Here is a 17,500-nt window from a genome sequence, read left to right as displayed (position 1 = left end):
GCTGAGAGAGAGAGAGAGAGAGAGAGAGAGAGAGAGAGAGAGAGAAAGAATAGTAGCTCTAGATGATGATAATTATAATAATAATAAGAATAATATACTTAAGAATACATACAAATATAATGGTAAAAAGCTTACGAATAAAAAAAATAGGAAGACATTGTAAAATCAAATATCGTATATAGATAAATTAAATAATTAACCTCCAGCGACACTTGGACGCCACCAAAATATAAAAAAATCTACCAAATGTATAAACGTTAATACCCAAATGACGTATGACTTTCTATCAATAATACACCACGACCTTGAAACTGCATAAGCTATTTCAAATACCAAGTGCACTATGCAATCATTGCACTTATTTATGGCGGTCGTGTTTATAAGGTTCGTGAGTTGTGGGAGTTAGGATAAAATGCAAAAGGAATCGGTATCTGGTCTCCATGACACTTCAACATGCGCAGCCTATAACTAATTTCGAGTGTAACGGCTTCTTACAACGCATGCTATATGAATATTATAAATCTATTATTATTATTATTATCATTATTATTATTATTATTATTATTAATACTACTAGTAGTAGTAGTCTTATAATTATTATTATTATTATTATTATTATTATTATTATTATTATTATTATTATTATTATTATATCATTATTATTATTATTAAATGCTAAGCTACAACCCTAGTTGGAAAAGCAGGATGCGTTAAGCCCAAGGGCTCTAAGAGGGGAAAATAGCCCAGTGAGGAAAGGAAAATCAGAAACATTATTATTATTATTATTATTATTATTATTATTAATATTATTATTGTTGTTGTTGTTAATTATATTATTATTATTATTATTATTATTATTATTATTATTATTATTATTATTATTATTATTATTATTATTACTTCCTAAGCTACATTCCTAGTTGGAAAAGTAGGACGCTATAAGCCCAAGGGCTCCAACATCGAAAATTGCAAAGTGAGGAAAGGAAACAAGGAAACCAATAAAAAAAGTGTGCCTAAGTGTATCCCCAAATCAAAGAAAACTCGACCACAAGACAGTGGAAGATTTTTTTTGCGGTCATCTTTGTGTGTATGACGGAAGAGGAGTGTGTAAAGAATGTGTGTAGGGAAAAGAAACAAATGAGCCGTAACCAGAGACTATTTTGTGTGACTATTATTCCAGTCCACTTCCGCTCGCATAACGGGGTTAATCGACTAGCAGTAGGCCTACTTCTAAATATTTTATCAGTATAGTTCAACCATTGACTATTAAACGATGTAATACCGCGAAGTATTTGTATTTTTAATATACGGAGAGAAAGTAATAACGGGAAACGATCAAAGGTTTTAATGAATGATATTACCTTGCAAGTATTTACGATATCGTATAATTGATATTCGAGTTTATTTATGAGAGGTTTTCAATGTGAAAAAGTACTGTATCAACTCACGAAACTTTTTATATATAAACATCTTTAAGGAACTTTGCTATATTTTCGTTTACTTAAAAGCGATTCAAATATTATATTCGGGAAGGAAATACATATTCTTTTAAATAAATTTGATTTTTCGTTATTTTTGCTATTTCCTATACTTGCCCTTTCCTAAGTTTCAACCTTTAACAAATGGATTACCTAATACTATACTTCCATTTTAACTACATTTTCTTCTTTTCCCCCATTTAAAATTTCCCTACGTTTTCCCTTTTCCTGTTTTCCTTTCTATTTTCTCATTTACTCTATTTTTTATCTTACATTTTCCTCTTTAAAAGGTTTAGTTTACCGTTTGTATTTTTTCATACTTTTCAATTTTTTTCCTGCAATATCTGTTTCACCGTCTGACGAAACTCTTACTGAGGCCCTTTGCGTCATTTGGCGGTAGTGGTGGTGGTGGTGATGATGATTATATAAAATCTATTAATCGATAAAAAATAGCTAACCTATGTCACGCCGGCCTAAAAACACAATTCAAGAAAAAAAAATCCTAATTATAAAACTCAGAGTGAAATATTTCAAATGTATCGTCATTTGAGTAAAATTTCCCATAATTCAATTTCAACTAAGTGATGTTTTTGTAATTCATTTATTTCCATGGATTTTTTTCATTGGTCAATTATGAAAAATTGATGGTGTACATCCGTACTTCACTAATCATAGCTATCCATCTATCTATCTATCTACACACACACACACACACACATATATATATATATATACATATATATATATATATGGCTTATTTGAATATATATATATATATATATATATAAAGTATATGTTTGTATATACATATATATATATACATATATATATATATATATATAAAGTATATGTTTGTATATGCATATATATATATATATATATACACCACACACATATATATATGTATATATATATATACATATATATATATAAATATATATATACATATATATATATGTGTATATATATATATATATATATGCATATTCAAAATGGGACCATGGCATTGTCAGAAGACGCAACAACTTTTTTAAAATAAACAAATACATTCTAATTATTGTTAGCCTCTCTCTCTCTCTCTCTCTCTCTCTCTCTCTCTCTCTCTCTCAATAAATTCACAATTCTCCGTACTGTCTTCGATTCAGTTAGAATTTAATCAGTCAGTAATATATCTGTGAATGTGTAACCGATGTTCCGTGTGCTATAGAAGAGCTCATGCACGCGCGCACGTGTGAGAGTCCGTATACAGGTGTGTATCACTTGCGCATCTTTTTAATAAAATATGATGACTAAGAACAGACATTCTTGTTACCAAAATAAATCAGTCACTTTCCACGTGTAACACCGCGAGGAATTTGACATTTATATATTACTCGTGTTCATAAATATTTTAAAAAATCAGGCCAAATACAAATTGAATTTAGAAAATAGTTCTTTCTGATAAATCCAAAATTGAATCAGATGCATTAGATCTACGTGTTTGGGGTTAATCTTATTTACCATCTTCGTTAAGTGAATTGAAGAAACACAAATTCCTCAAAATATTAACCGAAGTTCATTTAATTTTTAACAATTAATGAAAAATTAATCGTTTCCAGAAACTCGATTTAAGATTCGGGTCATTCACTCAAAAGAAACGACTCAAATCACTCAAAGTAAAATGAATAAGAAATGAAAAAGCTTTTTTTTTTTTTTTTTTTTTTTTTTTTTTTTTTTTTTTTTGTCACGGTGACCCCCCCGATTGGCGGCCGCGAATGGCATCCACGCAGACTCGTCCCGAACGCGGATTGGGCGATCGATGAGCGTGATCGGTGGCGTGAGTGTCACGCTTACAGTAACCTCGATATCTGGGCAAGTGAACAGGTGGTGTTTTAAGATGTTTTGATAGTGGAGTTTCCTCTGTATACGGGAGGAAAAGGGGTGAAGGTTCAAAATCTCTCTCTCTCTCTCTCTCTCTCTCTCCTCTCTCTCATTGCCCCAAGGTATTTGCAACGCCAACTCTTAAAATTAAATCTTTCAGCTGGTTCAAAATCTCTCTCTCTCTCTCTCTCTCTCTCTCTCTCTCTCTCATTGCCCCAGGTATTTGCAACGCCAACACTTGATATTAAATCTTTCAGCTGGTTACAAATCTCTCTCTCTCTCTCTCTCTCTCTCTCTCTCCCATTGCCCCAGGTAGTTGCAACACCAACTACTGACATATTGACATTAAATCTTTTAGCTGGTTCGCTCTCTCTCTCTCTCTCTCTCTCTCTCTCTCTCTCTCTCTCTCATTACATTTCCTACTTTAATCGTGATTCATCTACGCAAGTTTATTCCTCAACCGGGACACAAAGAACAAAAGATGAGCAACTTCAACTTAAAAGTTAATATATAAAGAGCCAATTTAACATGAAAAAACATCAGAAATAACAAATTAAATCAATAAAAACATAATATTGGACACAAAGTTGAAAGACAAGACAAAACGAAACGGGTTGAAGAATGAGGGCTGCTAGAATCGTGATTTCCTGAGGAAGAAGAAGATGATGATCCAAAAGGTCAAGAAATGCTTCTTCTTCTCTCTTTTTGCTGATGAAACATCTGTGTTCGTTATCAATAGTCAGGAATGGTTGTAGGAAGAAAGAGAGAGAGAGAGAGAGAGAGAGAGAGAGAGAGAGAGAGAGAGAATAGTAGCTTTAGATATTCGAGAAGGGGACCAGCGTATATGGATACGTAGGTCTGAGGAGAAATCGATACAGGCTTAAGGGACGTTTTGCATACAGCGATTGTTGCGATCATCGCTGAGTAATTATCGCTGAGCACTATTACACTTATTCCTAAGGGGCTATTTTGCAACGAGCGATTATCGCTACAGTCGCGAACGATCATCGCTGACTCCAAATAATCGCTCGTTGCAAAACAGCCCCATAATAATAAATGTAATTAGTGCTCAGCGATAATCACTCAGCGATGATCGCAACAATCGCTGCATACAAAACGTACCTTTAGAGAGATGACAATAACCAAGATGGAAAAAGGAAGACAGAATTAAACAAAATACCGGAAAGGAATCATTGCAGAGAGCAACGCAACCCAGTTACTACATCACCTTTCAAGGTGTTTCCTACAAAAGGCAAAGGAAAAAAAAATAAGAGAAAAGTTTCGGATGAACAACGAATTCGTGTACGAGACTATAGACGGGAACTGATTCCCAGTTCCGATATATGGATATGGAGAACAAGGACGCTAAACTGTGACTCATTGACTAGGAGTCTTCGTTGTTGAGGAGGATTCGTTGTTTACTATTTTTTTTTCTGAAACTGGAAAAATAGTTGCACGTGGACTACTACTACTACTACTACTACTACTACTACTACTACTACTACTACGACTACCGCTACTACTACTGCTACTACTAAATAATAATAATAATAATAATAATAATAATAATAATAATAATAATAATAATAACAAATTAATTTGAAAATGGAAGGCACCATATGACTGACATCATACAGAAAACGCCCCTTACGGGTAACTATTACAAGTGGGTTCGCCCCACTTATTTCATTTCTACCGAGGCTTATAATATCCTCTCCCCTCTCACATAAATTACCACTTGTCTTCATCAATTAATCGCTCATACGACTTTCTCAATCCTCCCATTAAAAGAACAAGAGTCTAACATATACATATCACTAATTATTATCATAACTATTATTACTAGCTAAGCTACAACTCTAGTTGAAAAAGCAGGAGGCTATAAACTCAAGGGCTCCAACAGGGAAAAATAGCTCAGTGAGAAAATGAAAAATAAGGAAAGAAATAAACGATATAAGAAGTAATGAACTATTAAAATAAGATTTTTTAAAAATATTAACATAAAAACAGATATTTCATATATAGACTATAAAAGGACTTATGTCAGCCTATTCAACATCAACACATTAGCTGCAAATTTCATGACATTGTAATCCATGCTAGATTTCCTATTGAATACCAAGCTTTAAAAAAAATAGATAAATAAAAACCATTGCACCCCTCAATTTTCTAGTCTCCCATAAACATATCACTCAAAAAAAAAAAGAAAGAAAAAAAAACCATGCGCCCCTCACCCATATACATCATCACTCATCATAATACCAAGCTTAAAAAAAAAAAAAATTGAAAAAACCACTGGGCCCCTCAACTTGTGGTCTGCAAGTACTTTTCTAGTCTCCCATACACATATCGCTCCTCATAATACCAAGCCTAAAAAAAAAATAATAAAATAAAAAAATAAAAATCCCGCAGCGCCCCTCACCTTGTGGTCTGCAAGTACTTTTCTTCCATCTTGAGTGCGGCTTTGTGGGCGGAGGAGGAGTAGGACTTGTAGGCAGAGCTTTGCTCCGTCGTGTAAGTCTGAGATGTGTCGTCCGTCAAGGGGGTGTGTTGCCATCTGCGCGATGTGGGCGTCGCGTGGGGACATCGATGCCGCCTGGAATCACACACAAGAAAAAATATTTAGAAAACGTTTAGAGAAGATCACTTTGAGATGGGTTTATTTTCTGTCTTTTCATATGAAATCAACTTGGCCTTTCTTTTGTGCATTTATATATATATATATATATATATATATATATACATATATATATATATATATATATATCTTTAGAATGCTTAAAGTTTTGCAAATTTTGGGCAAGTATTAATGATAATAACAATTGTAATAATAATGATAATAATTATGATGCTAACAACAACAACAACAACAACAACAACAATAATAATAATAATAATAATAATAATAATAATAATAATAATCCATTGGTTTATAGTTACATGGACCGTTTAGATAACAAAATCCGAGCCGAATGCCCTAATATTAAAACCTAAAAATGTCATTATCCTTTGAAAAAGCCAAGGAATATCAACAAATGAAATATAACTTCCCTGAAAGCAAAATAGCAACAAAAATAAGATAAAGAGAGAAGAAAGGAAATCAGATAAAGAAAATAACTAAAAGAAATATATCTCTAAGAGAACTTTCAGCTTAGACCTTGAACCGTACACCTGTACCCCGAGATGTATATGCCTGTACCCTTTCTGTACCCGCTTCGCCGTGCCCCGTGTGGGCAGGTACAGAAGGTTACAGTGTAGGAGGGATGTTGGTCGCCGGCGCTGGTGGGTTTAAGCACATACAGGAATCTTCGTCTGTATCATTCAATCGTCAACCCTCCGCCCACACTGTTGACTGGAGGAAAGTTGTATCGTTTTGCTTGAAAGAATTTGGCAAGATGCAAAAAGAAAAAAAAAAAAAAAAAAAAGAATGGCCGCCTACTTCAGTTGGTCCCTAGAAAGTCATGTCCTTTTGCAGGGGTGTAACTAGAAATTTGGAGGCCCAAGGGGCTGATTTAGTAAGGAGGCCCCCTCAGCTAATCCTATTGAGTTAGTAAACAGGGCCCCCACCTTACCCTCTCGAGTTAATGGTAATTTTAAATGTATACCAACATAAATGCCTCATAATTATTTCTTTGAATGTTCACAAACACCACTTACTAACCTAGTAGTACCCATAAAGGATACCCTCTATGTAATTGATAAGTACTTTTATTTTCTGACCCTGCTTTTGAGTGGTCCCTCTCTTGGAGGCCCAGGGGTCATTTCCTAAAATGTTTTCCCCTTTAGCGACTGCCCTTTTGGGAATTTAAGACAAAAATTTTTAGGTGAGTTAAGCTTGGTCCATATATTCCAATCTTGTTTTACAAGACTTAAGGGTTGAGGTGTTTAAATTACCATTAGACTTTGCTTTTTACTTCTCACCATCCTTATCATTAAATACATCCTGCAAATTATGATTTTCCTTATGTATTAGCGATTATTTCCCATAAATACATATCACTTTGACCTATGTATAAAGCCGATTTTTACAGACATCCACGTTTTCTACAATGACATCTATTTATAGAATACAACAAAACTAGCATCGTTGACAGTAGATGAAAGTCGGCCTTGTGCCAGCACACGAACTCGCTCCTAGACGAGCAAAGTGGGAAGAGAGGTCAATAAGAAACAGATTCTTTATCAGTCAAGTGGGAAGAGAGGTCAATCAGAAAAATTCTTTATCAATCACCAGGTCTAAGACTCCGAGTCTCTCTTACCCCTTGACACGTTCAGATCGCGATCTATACGAGAACAATTGATTCGATCCCGTATTCTTTTTTTTTTTTTTTTTTTTAATTTCTCGTATTATCCTGACTTTAACGTAATGTCTTACTTATGGGCTGCCAACCAGGGTTGCCAGGTTGGCATTTTTCAAGCCAAAAACCTAAAATCTGTCCTTTTCGAAATTGGTTGGGCTAGTAAAAGCATGGGAAAAAGGCTGGCCTTAAATGCTATATGTTTGGCCTTTTTCTATTAATGGGGTGGCCTTTTATAGCTGCAGTTGATTAGAAGTTGGCCCCTTTATCTTAAGGCTGAGCTCAATCTAACACGAACAAACGAACAAACTCGCCTCTCTTTACCTGAGTGGCCTAAGGTAGGCGTTGTTTTAATGTTCGACTGTCTGTACACTCCATTAACGCCACTTTCACCCTATAAAAGGTGGATTTGTGATATAGTTTTAGAGGTAGAAATTGCGATATATTTACGAGGGTTTCGCCCTTCTTACTTAAATTTCATTCATTATAAATGTCAAGGTGAGAGGGATTTCTTTTAACTGGATTCTAAGTCATTCATTTAAAAGTCTAATCGTTCAATTCTTTTGCGGACATATCTGGTTGTGAGTTTTGTTTCTGATTTTAAATCAATTCGTATAAAGCCGTTGTAATATCTCTCTCTCTCTCTCTCTCTCTCTCTCTCTCTCTCTCTCTCTCTCTATATATATATAGTATATATATATATATATACAAATCCATATATATCTATATCTATGTCTATATATATATATATATATATACACATATATATAGCCTATAAATACACACACACACACACACACACATATATATATATATATATATACACATCCATATATATCTATATCTATATATATATATATATATATACATATATATATATACTGTATACATTGATTTTTTGAAAAACTTAGTCATTTGAAATCTGAATTCTTAATGAAAAATATTCATTTACGAATTCGCTTACAATTCACTAAAAAATCCTGCTATTTCATCAGTAAATGTCAAAATTATGTCAACAAGAGAGTCTCTATGTAAGAATGATTTTTACAAGACATTTAAAATCTTATTTAATATCTTATTTATAGTTATAAACATCTTTACTATGTGACTATCTTTCAATGAATCCAGCAATTGGTTAGGGATAAATAATGAAGTTTTTTTTTTTAAAAACAGATGTTCCTACTTGGTCTTATCGTAAATTAATCGAACATATTAATTTATGTAAATTTAAAAATCCTACTTTCCTTGCATACATAATTAGGTTGACGAAGTGAACGTAGAGAGAGAAAGAATGAGATTGGGAAATAGTCATTTTAATTGTATAAGGAGAATGGCGAATCAAAATGGCCAATTCCAAAGATTTGGGAGAATAAATCTAGAAACCATTCAGGCCAGACTTTCCTTTTTTCCCAATTCGCTTCCTGCGTCGGAATCAATTGCAGGAACCTTGTAAATCAATTGAGGAGATTGCGCCTTTGTAACAGCGAGGGCTTCCCTGCCGACGACCTTGTTCCCCCCTAAAGCATCGTTCCTCTCTGTCGTGCGACAAAACGACCTCCGGAAACTAATCGAAGCTAATTGCGGTCGTAACCCATCAGACAATGGCTATAGAAAACGGGATGTTCCGTGACACGAATCGAGATGGAAAGAAAACGGGACGCATGAACGGGATTATGTCAATGCCATTCGCTCTGTTTGGAGGTTTACCGTGAATTTCCTTCCGTCCTTTAAAGATAACTGCTTGCAACGAAGCCATAAATATTTTGTATTATTGTACTAGTTTCGTTGCAATGATTACAAATTGATTTTATCCTCGGAATTAAGTGGCTGATGTTGAAACTTAACTACAATAAGTATATGAATTTGCAGTGTTAATGTACATAAGGCATTCTGCAAGGTGGTAAGGATTGAAGGTTATGGAACTCATTGGCGTTAATTAAAAGAAATGTGTTCGAGACACGCAAATAAACATTACTTTAGTATAAGACGTAACAGCTCATATTGAGAGATTGAAAGAAATGCCGAAGCATGATAGCTTAATATTGAATAAACAAAATATAAAAAAAAAATTATTTGATGAATTAATTGAGTATTGATAAATCACTCAAGTTAATAAGGAAAAATAAGCATAATCGAATAAATATACACAAATACAAGAAACAGCTGAACAATATCTCCTAAACATTTTGGAATCTGATAACTTTTGTGCTATTTATAATATCAACTAGATATTTTTTGAACAGGGGAAAGTGATATTGAAAAACTATAGCCACTGAGAATTTGAAACGTGACAATTACATATATTAATCATGATAGCTACATTATCATCTATAATGTCTTAGCGAGGAGCTTCGAACCAACAACAACAACAAATGCAGCTGTTTCTAGTCCACTGCAGGACAAAGGCCTCAGACATATTATTATTATTATTATTATTATTATTATTATTATTACTAGCTAAGCTACTACAACCCTAGTTGGAAAAGCAGGATGCTATAAGCCCAATGGCTCCAACAGGGGAAAATAGCCCAGTGAAGAAAGAAAAAAAAAAGAAAATAGAATATTTTAAGAAGAGTAACAATATTAAAATAAATATCTCCTATATAAACTGTAAAAACTTTAACAAAACAAGAGGAAGATAAATAAGATAGAATAGTTTGGAGTGTGGAGTCTGGAGTTTGGCCAGTTTTCATCACCAAGCTGGCAACTGCGGATAGGTGATGGTGGGAGACTTTGATCTGATGGCTCACAGCAACCCAACCTAACATGAGTATCCCTGAATAGTACAATCTTTGCTCATCATGGCCATACACAAAATACACCAACATCTCACGGTAAACCTTCAAAATCCTTTTGCATGTTGCATTGCAATCAAGCAAACGAAGGTGGTTTCAAGGTCCAAGTAATTAGCCTGCTTTTTTTGTAAGCACCTTTATGGCCCTAACCACCCACAAAATACCGCCCGACTGACATCGTTAAAATCGTTCTGTTTTTGGGGTGGAGAATTGCACCTGGAAGCAAAGTTCTTATTTAAAAATGTTCTCATGCAGGTTATTTCTTGCTTGATGAAGGAAAATTAAAATTTAGTTTCAATTTCCATTTTTCTTTTTTAACTTCCGGCGCTTGGATGTTTAAATTGTAACTTCAGGCGATTTAGGAAACTCGAAAAAAAGGGGAATATTGTTGGAACTCTCTTGTACTGACCTAATTTTATTTTTTTGGGAGATAGATATAACAGCAAACGCAATTTAAAAAAAATGTAAACAATGACAAAAAGTGCAACATAATCATAGAAAAATCTTCAAAATTAAACAAGTTTTGTATTGTTTTCGAAATAGATATTCAAATAAATAGATATATGAATAAATTAATATAAAATAGATTAATGGATAAGCCAATAAAAAGAAGAATTCAAAACAAATAAGTAAATAAAGGAAGAATGAAATAAATTGATCAAATAATTAGATAAGTAAATAAATAAACAATTGATCAAATAAACAAATAAATAAAACAGTAAATAAATAAATAAATAAACAAATAAATACATAAACAAAAAGATTTAATTCAGTAATAGAAAGCTCTCCATTTCCATTCAGCAAAAACGCAGGAATTTCATCCCATGATGTTGCCTAAGGCAACAACGAGGGAAGAAGCCCTTGGCCGTGACCGCTATGGAAGTTTCAAAACATTACAGCGCTGGTTTGCGAGGGTGGGAACTGCTGACGTAGGCAGAACTAAGTATGCCATTAAACGTAGGGAAATTAATGGCATAGCTGACCCAGGAATATAATGTCTAAGTACCAAACCATCTCATGAGAAAATAGTTTGTTATATCATCAGTTTGTTGTTACATTAATTCTGTAACTATAATTCTTACAAATGCACAAAATATCTGTACGTGGATTGGCTGAATAGTAAATAATGGCGTCACATTAAACTATGGTTGTATACGCCCTAGACCTAGGCACGACTAGGTTTTGTGCAATCCACCACTTCCAACATAAATACTTGCCACAACTATTTCTATTGCATGACCTTTCTTATCTTCCCAGCCCATCGATAAACGAAAAGGCGAGTGTACAGTTTCCTAACCCATATTCAAACCCTTTAACTAATCAGGAGTTTGAAATACCATAAAGACGTTGAAACAAAGGGTAGTTTCGTGCTTGGCTAACGTACGCGTACATCCGGGTTGCGTTCGAGTGCACGAGAGAGATAGTTTCCGTTGGTTATTCGAGTGAAGGAAAAGACATTTTTAAAATATAATTTGCTGCGAGAAGGGACTACAGGTCTTCTTGTATTTAAATAATTTGTGGGAATGTTCTATTGTAAATGCGGTTCTTAAATATGCGGAACATCCCACATTCTTCAAGAAAATAATTTACGAAGAGATGGCAACTGCACGTTGCTAAATGCTGGAGTTATAAACAACACATCGCAGGTACGATAATTATAGGATTTAATACGGTACCAACCACTGTCGTTTCATGGATGATTTAGAAATGTCATTCTTTCACGATTATATACCGTCCATTTTGAGAATTAATTAAAGAGGCCATTACAAAGTTTCCCTGAGGAAAAATGTTGCTTTTGAAAACTTTCTCAATCATACGTGACAAATTGTGACGCGAACCTTGGTTCAAATATTGAAAAGATGCCCATAAAATGTGAAATCTCATAATTCTTGCTCGTGAAAGGTCAAAAGACAAGGCATGGTATAAAAAAAGCTATGAGTGATCTATCGACTTTCTCTGGCTAGATTACAAGACCGGCGAACGAAATATGCTATTCGTATTACCAGGTTGGAATTTCAATTAATGAAATGAAGGTTATTATTTTAAATGGAATTTTGTTCGTGCTATTAATCAATATTACTATTAAGAATATTGAAATGTGAAGTGTATTCACATGGCAAAGTTCCAAGTATATTTCCTTACTAACACACTTTATGAGTGACATTTATATATATATATAATATATTATATAAAGTAATAGTGTTTGGCTAACACCTTCCATGCAACAATAATGTTATTTGTATGTAGCCTTTTAAAAGTAGATTAAGATGGAAGGGCAATGTCATCATCTGCCTATCATCACTACCAATCACCCAGTACGGTTGGTAAGCTTGGAACTGTACACTAATTGAAAATATGCAATTGAAGCTTCAACGGAAATTACTAATGACATACTCTAAATCTCAGCCAGAGTTGCCAACTTATAATGACCTGTATGCAGGAGTCACAATCTTTTACCTGTATGCATTATTTTGTTATTTGGAAATAAACTGTGACAATTTTGGAAACCTCTTAGAAGAGTCTAGTTGATAATTGTCTTAAAATTCTGGGAATTACCAAATCTCTCTCCCTTTAAGAACATTAATTACCAAAAAGATCCGAAACGGTCCGGTGTCAAATAGGCCAACTTCGCCATTTTCTGACAACAGCTTCGTCCCGAGCACCAAGATTATACAATAAAATATCATAAATTGCTTGTTGATATTTAAGATATGTAATTGTAGTTTTATAGAGTAACAATCTATTCATATATGTATGTGTGGTATGACAGACTATGTACAAAAATATATCCAACAAGAGTTTTTATTCTTATAAAATGATTCTAGTTGATAACGTCTTTCGTTTTCACTATTACTTGCGATGCCAATATATAACAATGAATCAATTATTCAAAGATAAATTTATATTTTGTCATTAGTCATTAATCACTTAAAGACATAGATTTCGTGTTATTATTATTACGTGGCATGCATTTACTGTTAGCAACTGACATAAAGCATAACTAGCAACCATAATGCATTATCAGTATTGTTCCTGAACAGTTGTTATTAACTCAGAGACCGGCTGCAGAGCAGACCTTTCTTGTACGAACCGTATCCTATCATTATGCACCGATGGCTTCCACCGCCTTGTTTATGATGCTTCTAAATTGAGCATTCAATGCTGGACTCCGGGGTTACTGTGTATTGTCGCTTAAAACACCAAACATTGCCTCTCTTTAATGAGCAAACAGGTGTGGCCTCCAACTAGTGCTCACGTTTACCTGACGTGGATAAATGCATATTTTCTCTAAATAAGCTTAGATGATCTTTTATAGGCCTAAGGTGACTGCTTTATCTCATCTGGGACACTTATTTGGTCAAGCCATGAATATCTGATTACTTGTTTGGAGAGAGGACAGTGGTTTTTTTTTATGGCCTCGACCTCAAGGTTATCGGCAAATGCGAATGAGGTCCACGAGGACATCCTTATAGGTCGAAACCTCTTGCCGTATAAGCAAAACCCGGTGTTTCTTACAGCCTGTGGGCTTGTATTGTCAGATGCCATGAATGATGGAGAGAATCAAGAGAAAGATGTTTATCTCGTTATGGACACGCCGGCAATCTCTCTCTCTCTCTCTCTCTCTCTCTCTCTCTCATCTCTCTCTCTCTCGTCGAATCGAGATTTCTCTTTAAAAGACCCATCTCTCCTCCAAGTGAGATAGGCCGAATACCTTTTTTTACTGATTAAATCAGCATCACCACCGAATTCTGGAGGCATTTTTTCCTGGCCACCATTGCCCGGTTTCGACGCAAAAGTCTGCTAAAAGAAGTAAGTGGGTTATTTCACTTGGAGGTTGGAGCCGACATTGCGACCTGTGGTGGTGGGTCTAGTGGGCGGCTGCAAAGCAGGGGCACTCAGGCGACTGTGGGGGGAAATAGTGGTCAGAGGAACAGGTTATTGGGGGCAACAAGAGAAAAGTGGGAGGTGCAAGAACAATATTCCCTCCACCCTCCCCCTCCCTTCTCCTCTTATTTCCCCACTTTTTTGTCTGGACTCGGTGTCGGCATCTTAATCTGTTCTTCTGATCAGTTATCCAACTACAACGTCAGGTTTCTGAATATTTCATGATGGATTTAGCAGCGTAGACGGGCAGAAAACACTTTGTGATGTTGGAATAACAGGGCATTGAGGTAACAGGTGCAGTAATGTCTCATTTTACTATTTGTTTTATTCAAAATTTTATTATTATTATTATTATTATTATTATTATTATTATTATTATTATTATTATTATTATTATTATTATTATTATTATTATAAAAGCAGGATGTTATAAGCACCAAGGGCTCCCACAAGGAAAATAGCCTAGTGAGGTAAGGAAATGAAGAAATAAATAAACTGCTACAGAAGTAATGAACGAATAAAATGTTCTAAGAATAGTAACAAAACTTAAAATAAATTTTTCATATGTAAACTATAAAAACTTTAAAGAAAAAAATTAGAGGAAGAGAAATAAGAGAATATAGCGTGCCCGAGTGTACCCTCAAGCAAGAGAACTCTTCCAAAAGACTACTTTCATACACTAATATAGAAACATAACTTATGCGTTTATAATCTCTAAAAATCAAGACAATGAATCTAATAATAATTATGATGCTGGAAAATTTCAGAGGCAAATGTATCATAAGAAGCATGAATTTGATCCAACTTTGTGGACAGTCATCCCACAGAACAGGACATCCATGAATTGCATGCGGTAAGCAACAAGATCCTTCCTTTGCACGCGAATGGTTGAGTGTCCAAGCCGGACAAGTGGGAGGGGAGGAGGAGGAGGAGGAGGAGGAGGAGCATTAAGCATCCCATTCTGATGTCAATTCTGGCCGATTTGCACTTTTTCACCGAACGCCTACCAACTCAGGAGACCATAACCCTTAACTCCCAACATTCTCTCTCTCTCTCTCTCTCTCTCTCTCTCTCTCTCTCTCTCTCTCTCTCTCTCTCTCTCTCTCTCTCTCTCTCCGTAGAAGTCAAGAAGACTACAGCACCATAAAACGCCGAAATTTCGTTGAAACCTAATTTTTTGCAATTACGTTTCTCTTGCGTTTAATAAACATGAATTACTCACCAACCCAGTTTCGTTGAAGTTCCTATACAAACCACCCACGCCACTTATCCTTCATTTGCTTCATTTGAAGGGTAGACCTTATTGCATTAAGTCACCCACACGTATGTCAACTGAGAGAGAGAGAGAGAGAGAGAGAGAGAGAGAGAGAGAGAGAGAGAGAGAGAGAGAGCTGTTTATTTCTTTAATGCAGATAAGGTCCCCCTTTCCTGTTATCTCGATAGGAAACTCGTTTGGCAGCCCACTCGAGGCGACACCTAACTCGGCCCTTGTAGGATTCCAGGTCCATTTAAAAGGAGGAACCTTGACACTCCAAATTAAGGCTGAGGTCGAAATAATACAAAAAAGAAAAACAAATTCTGAGACGATGCTCGTCTGCGCAGTGCTTTAAAAGCATGAAGACAAGTTTTTTTCCCTCAACTTGGATGTTAATTATACTTATATTTCCTTTTATTCCCCAGTACGAGTCCTACACTTTTTAGATTTGATCGTAAACATTAAACCACGATTCTAAATAGTTAGTTTTAAAGTCCACCTTAGGAAGCCTTTTCTTGTATGATCTCAAGGAATGTGGCTCATTATTACCAACACCTACATTTTATCAAACTAAACTGATATAAGAAAACATTAAAATTAATCTTTGGACCTTAGATCCTGTGTATATTTCTAATTAATCAATTAATCGTCGCAAATAAACGCACAAAACCGAACCAAACTAGTATTTTTTTTTTTTACACATAAAATCTACCATGAAGTATACGTGTAAATATCGTGCATTTTAAACCAGAAAGACTAAAACACACATCCAAGATAATGTTAATGAAACAAATGAACTTTAAGACATTCCGGGGGGAATGCACTTGCATATCAACAAGCCCAATAAGTTTAGTTTCAGTGCTCTCAATAACGTTGTTGATGGCGTCCTGTGCTACTCTTAACGCTGTGTAGAAGCAGCCTTACAGGGCAGTAAGGAGGAGAGGATTACGTCATACGGTTTGTGGCGTTATTATCCTTCGTTGAGTCTTGTTAAGCAATTGGCAAGAGAGAGAGAGAGAGAGAGAGAGAGAGAGAGAGAGAGAGAGAGAGAGAGAGAGAGAGAGAGAGAGAGAGAGAGCTTAGGAAAGAGGAATTATGTTTGTAAATCAAGCACGCACACAAACACACACTTACGAGAGAGAGAGAGAGAGAGAGAGAGAGAGAGAGAGAGAGAGAGAGAGAGAGAGCTTAGGAAAGAGGAATTATGTTTGTAAATCAAGCACGCACACAAACACACACTTACGAGAGAGAGAGAGAGAGAGAGAGAGAGAGAGAGAGAGAGAGAGAGAGAGAGAGAGAGAGAGAAAACAAAATAAATGCATGTGACCAAGATGTGGAATGATCTTTCTGATCAGGTAGTTGAATCGGTAGAGCTTCAAATATTTTTATGTTGGATAGGCTGGCATCAGCCTGTTCTTATAGTTTATATATCAAAGATCTGTTTTAATGTTATTTCTGTTCTTAAAACATTTTATTTGAATTGTTCATTACTTCTCATATAGTTTATTTGTTAACTTATTTCCTTTCCCCACTAGGCTATTTTTCCCTGTTGGAGTCCATGGGCATGTAGCATCCTGCTTTTCCAAACTAAGTTGTAGCTTAGCTAATAATAATAATAATAATAATAATAATAATAATAATAATAATAATAATAATAATAATAACAACGCAAGACAAAACCCACCACTGAATACGAAAGCCAATACAAAAATCACACACTCCCAAAGAATCGAAGAAAACAAACACAAGAGCTCTTTGTAAAGAGGTGAGATCCCCTATCAAGATAAAAAGTGATTTGGGTATTTCTAAAAAGGAAAAAATATAACGTTTTCTCTTTGATAAGGAAAATAACAAGATACTCATCTAAGACAGTAACCTAAATTCCACGAAGACAGAGAGGAGCCATCTGTTTTCGGCCCAATGTTTACA

The 17,500-nt window shown here is 34.9% G+C and overlaps 1 protein-coding gene across 1 annotated transcript in view; it reads right to left on the bottom strand.

Moving 5' to 3' along the window:
* The window catches only part of LOC137630620 (uncharacterized), an 84,666-nt gene that overhangs the window by 39,118 nt on the left and 28,048 nt on the right, over positions 1-17,500 (bottom strand). Inside the window, exon 2 of the mRNA XM_068362224.1 lies at positions 5,761-5,934. Within this exon, the coding sequence (XP_068218325.1) occupies positions 5,761-5,934 (174 nt within the window). The remainder of the gene's footprint in view (positions 1-5,760; positions 5,935-17,500) is intronic.

This window comes from Palaemon carinicauda, chromosome 38 (assembly GCF_036898095.1).
Source record: "Palaemon carinicauda isolate YSFRI2023 chromosome 38, ASM3689809v2, whole genome shotgun sequence".
Taxonomy (NCBI): Eukaryota; Metazoa; Arthropoda; class Malacostraca; order Decapoda; family Palaemonidae; genus Palaemon; species Palaemon carinicauda.
This window is presented reverse-complemented; position numbering and strand designations above follow the sequence as displayed.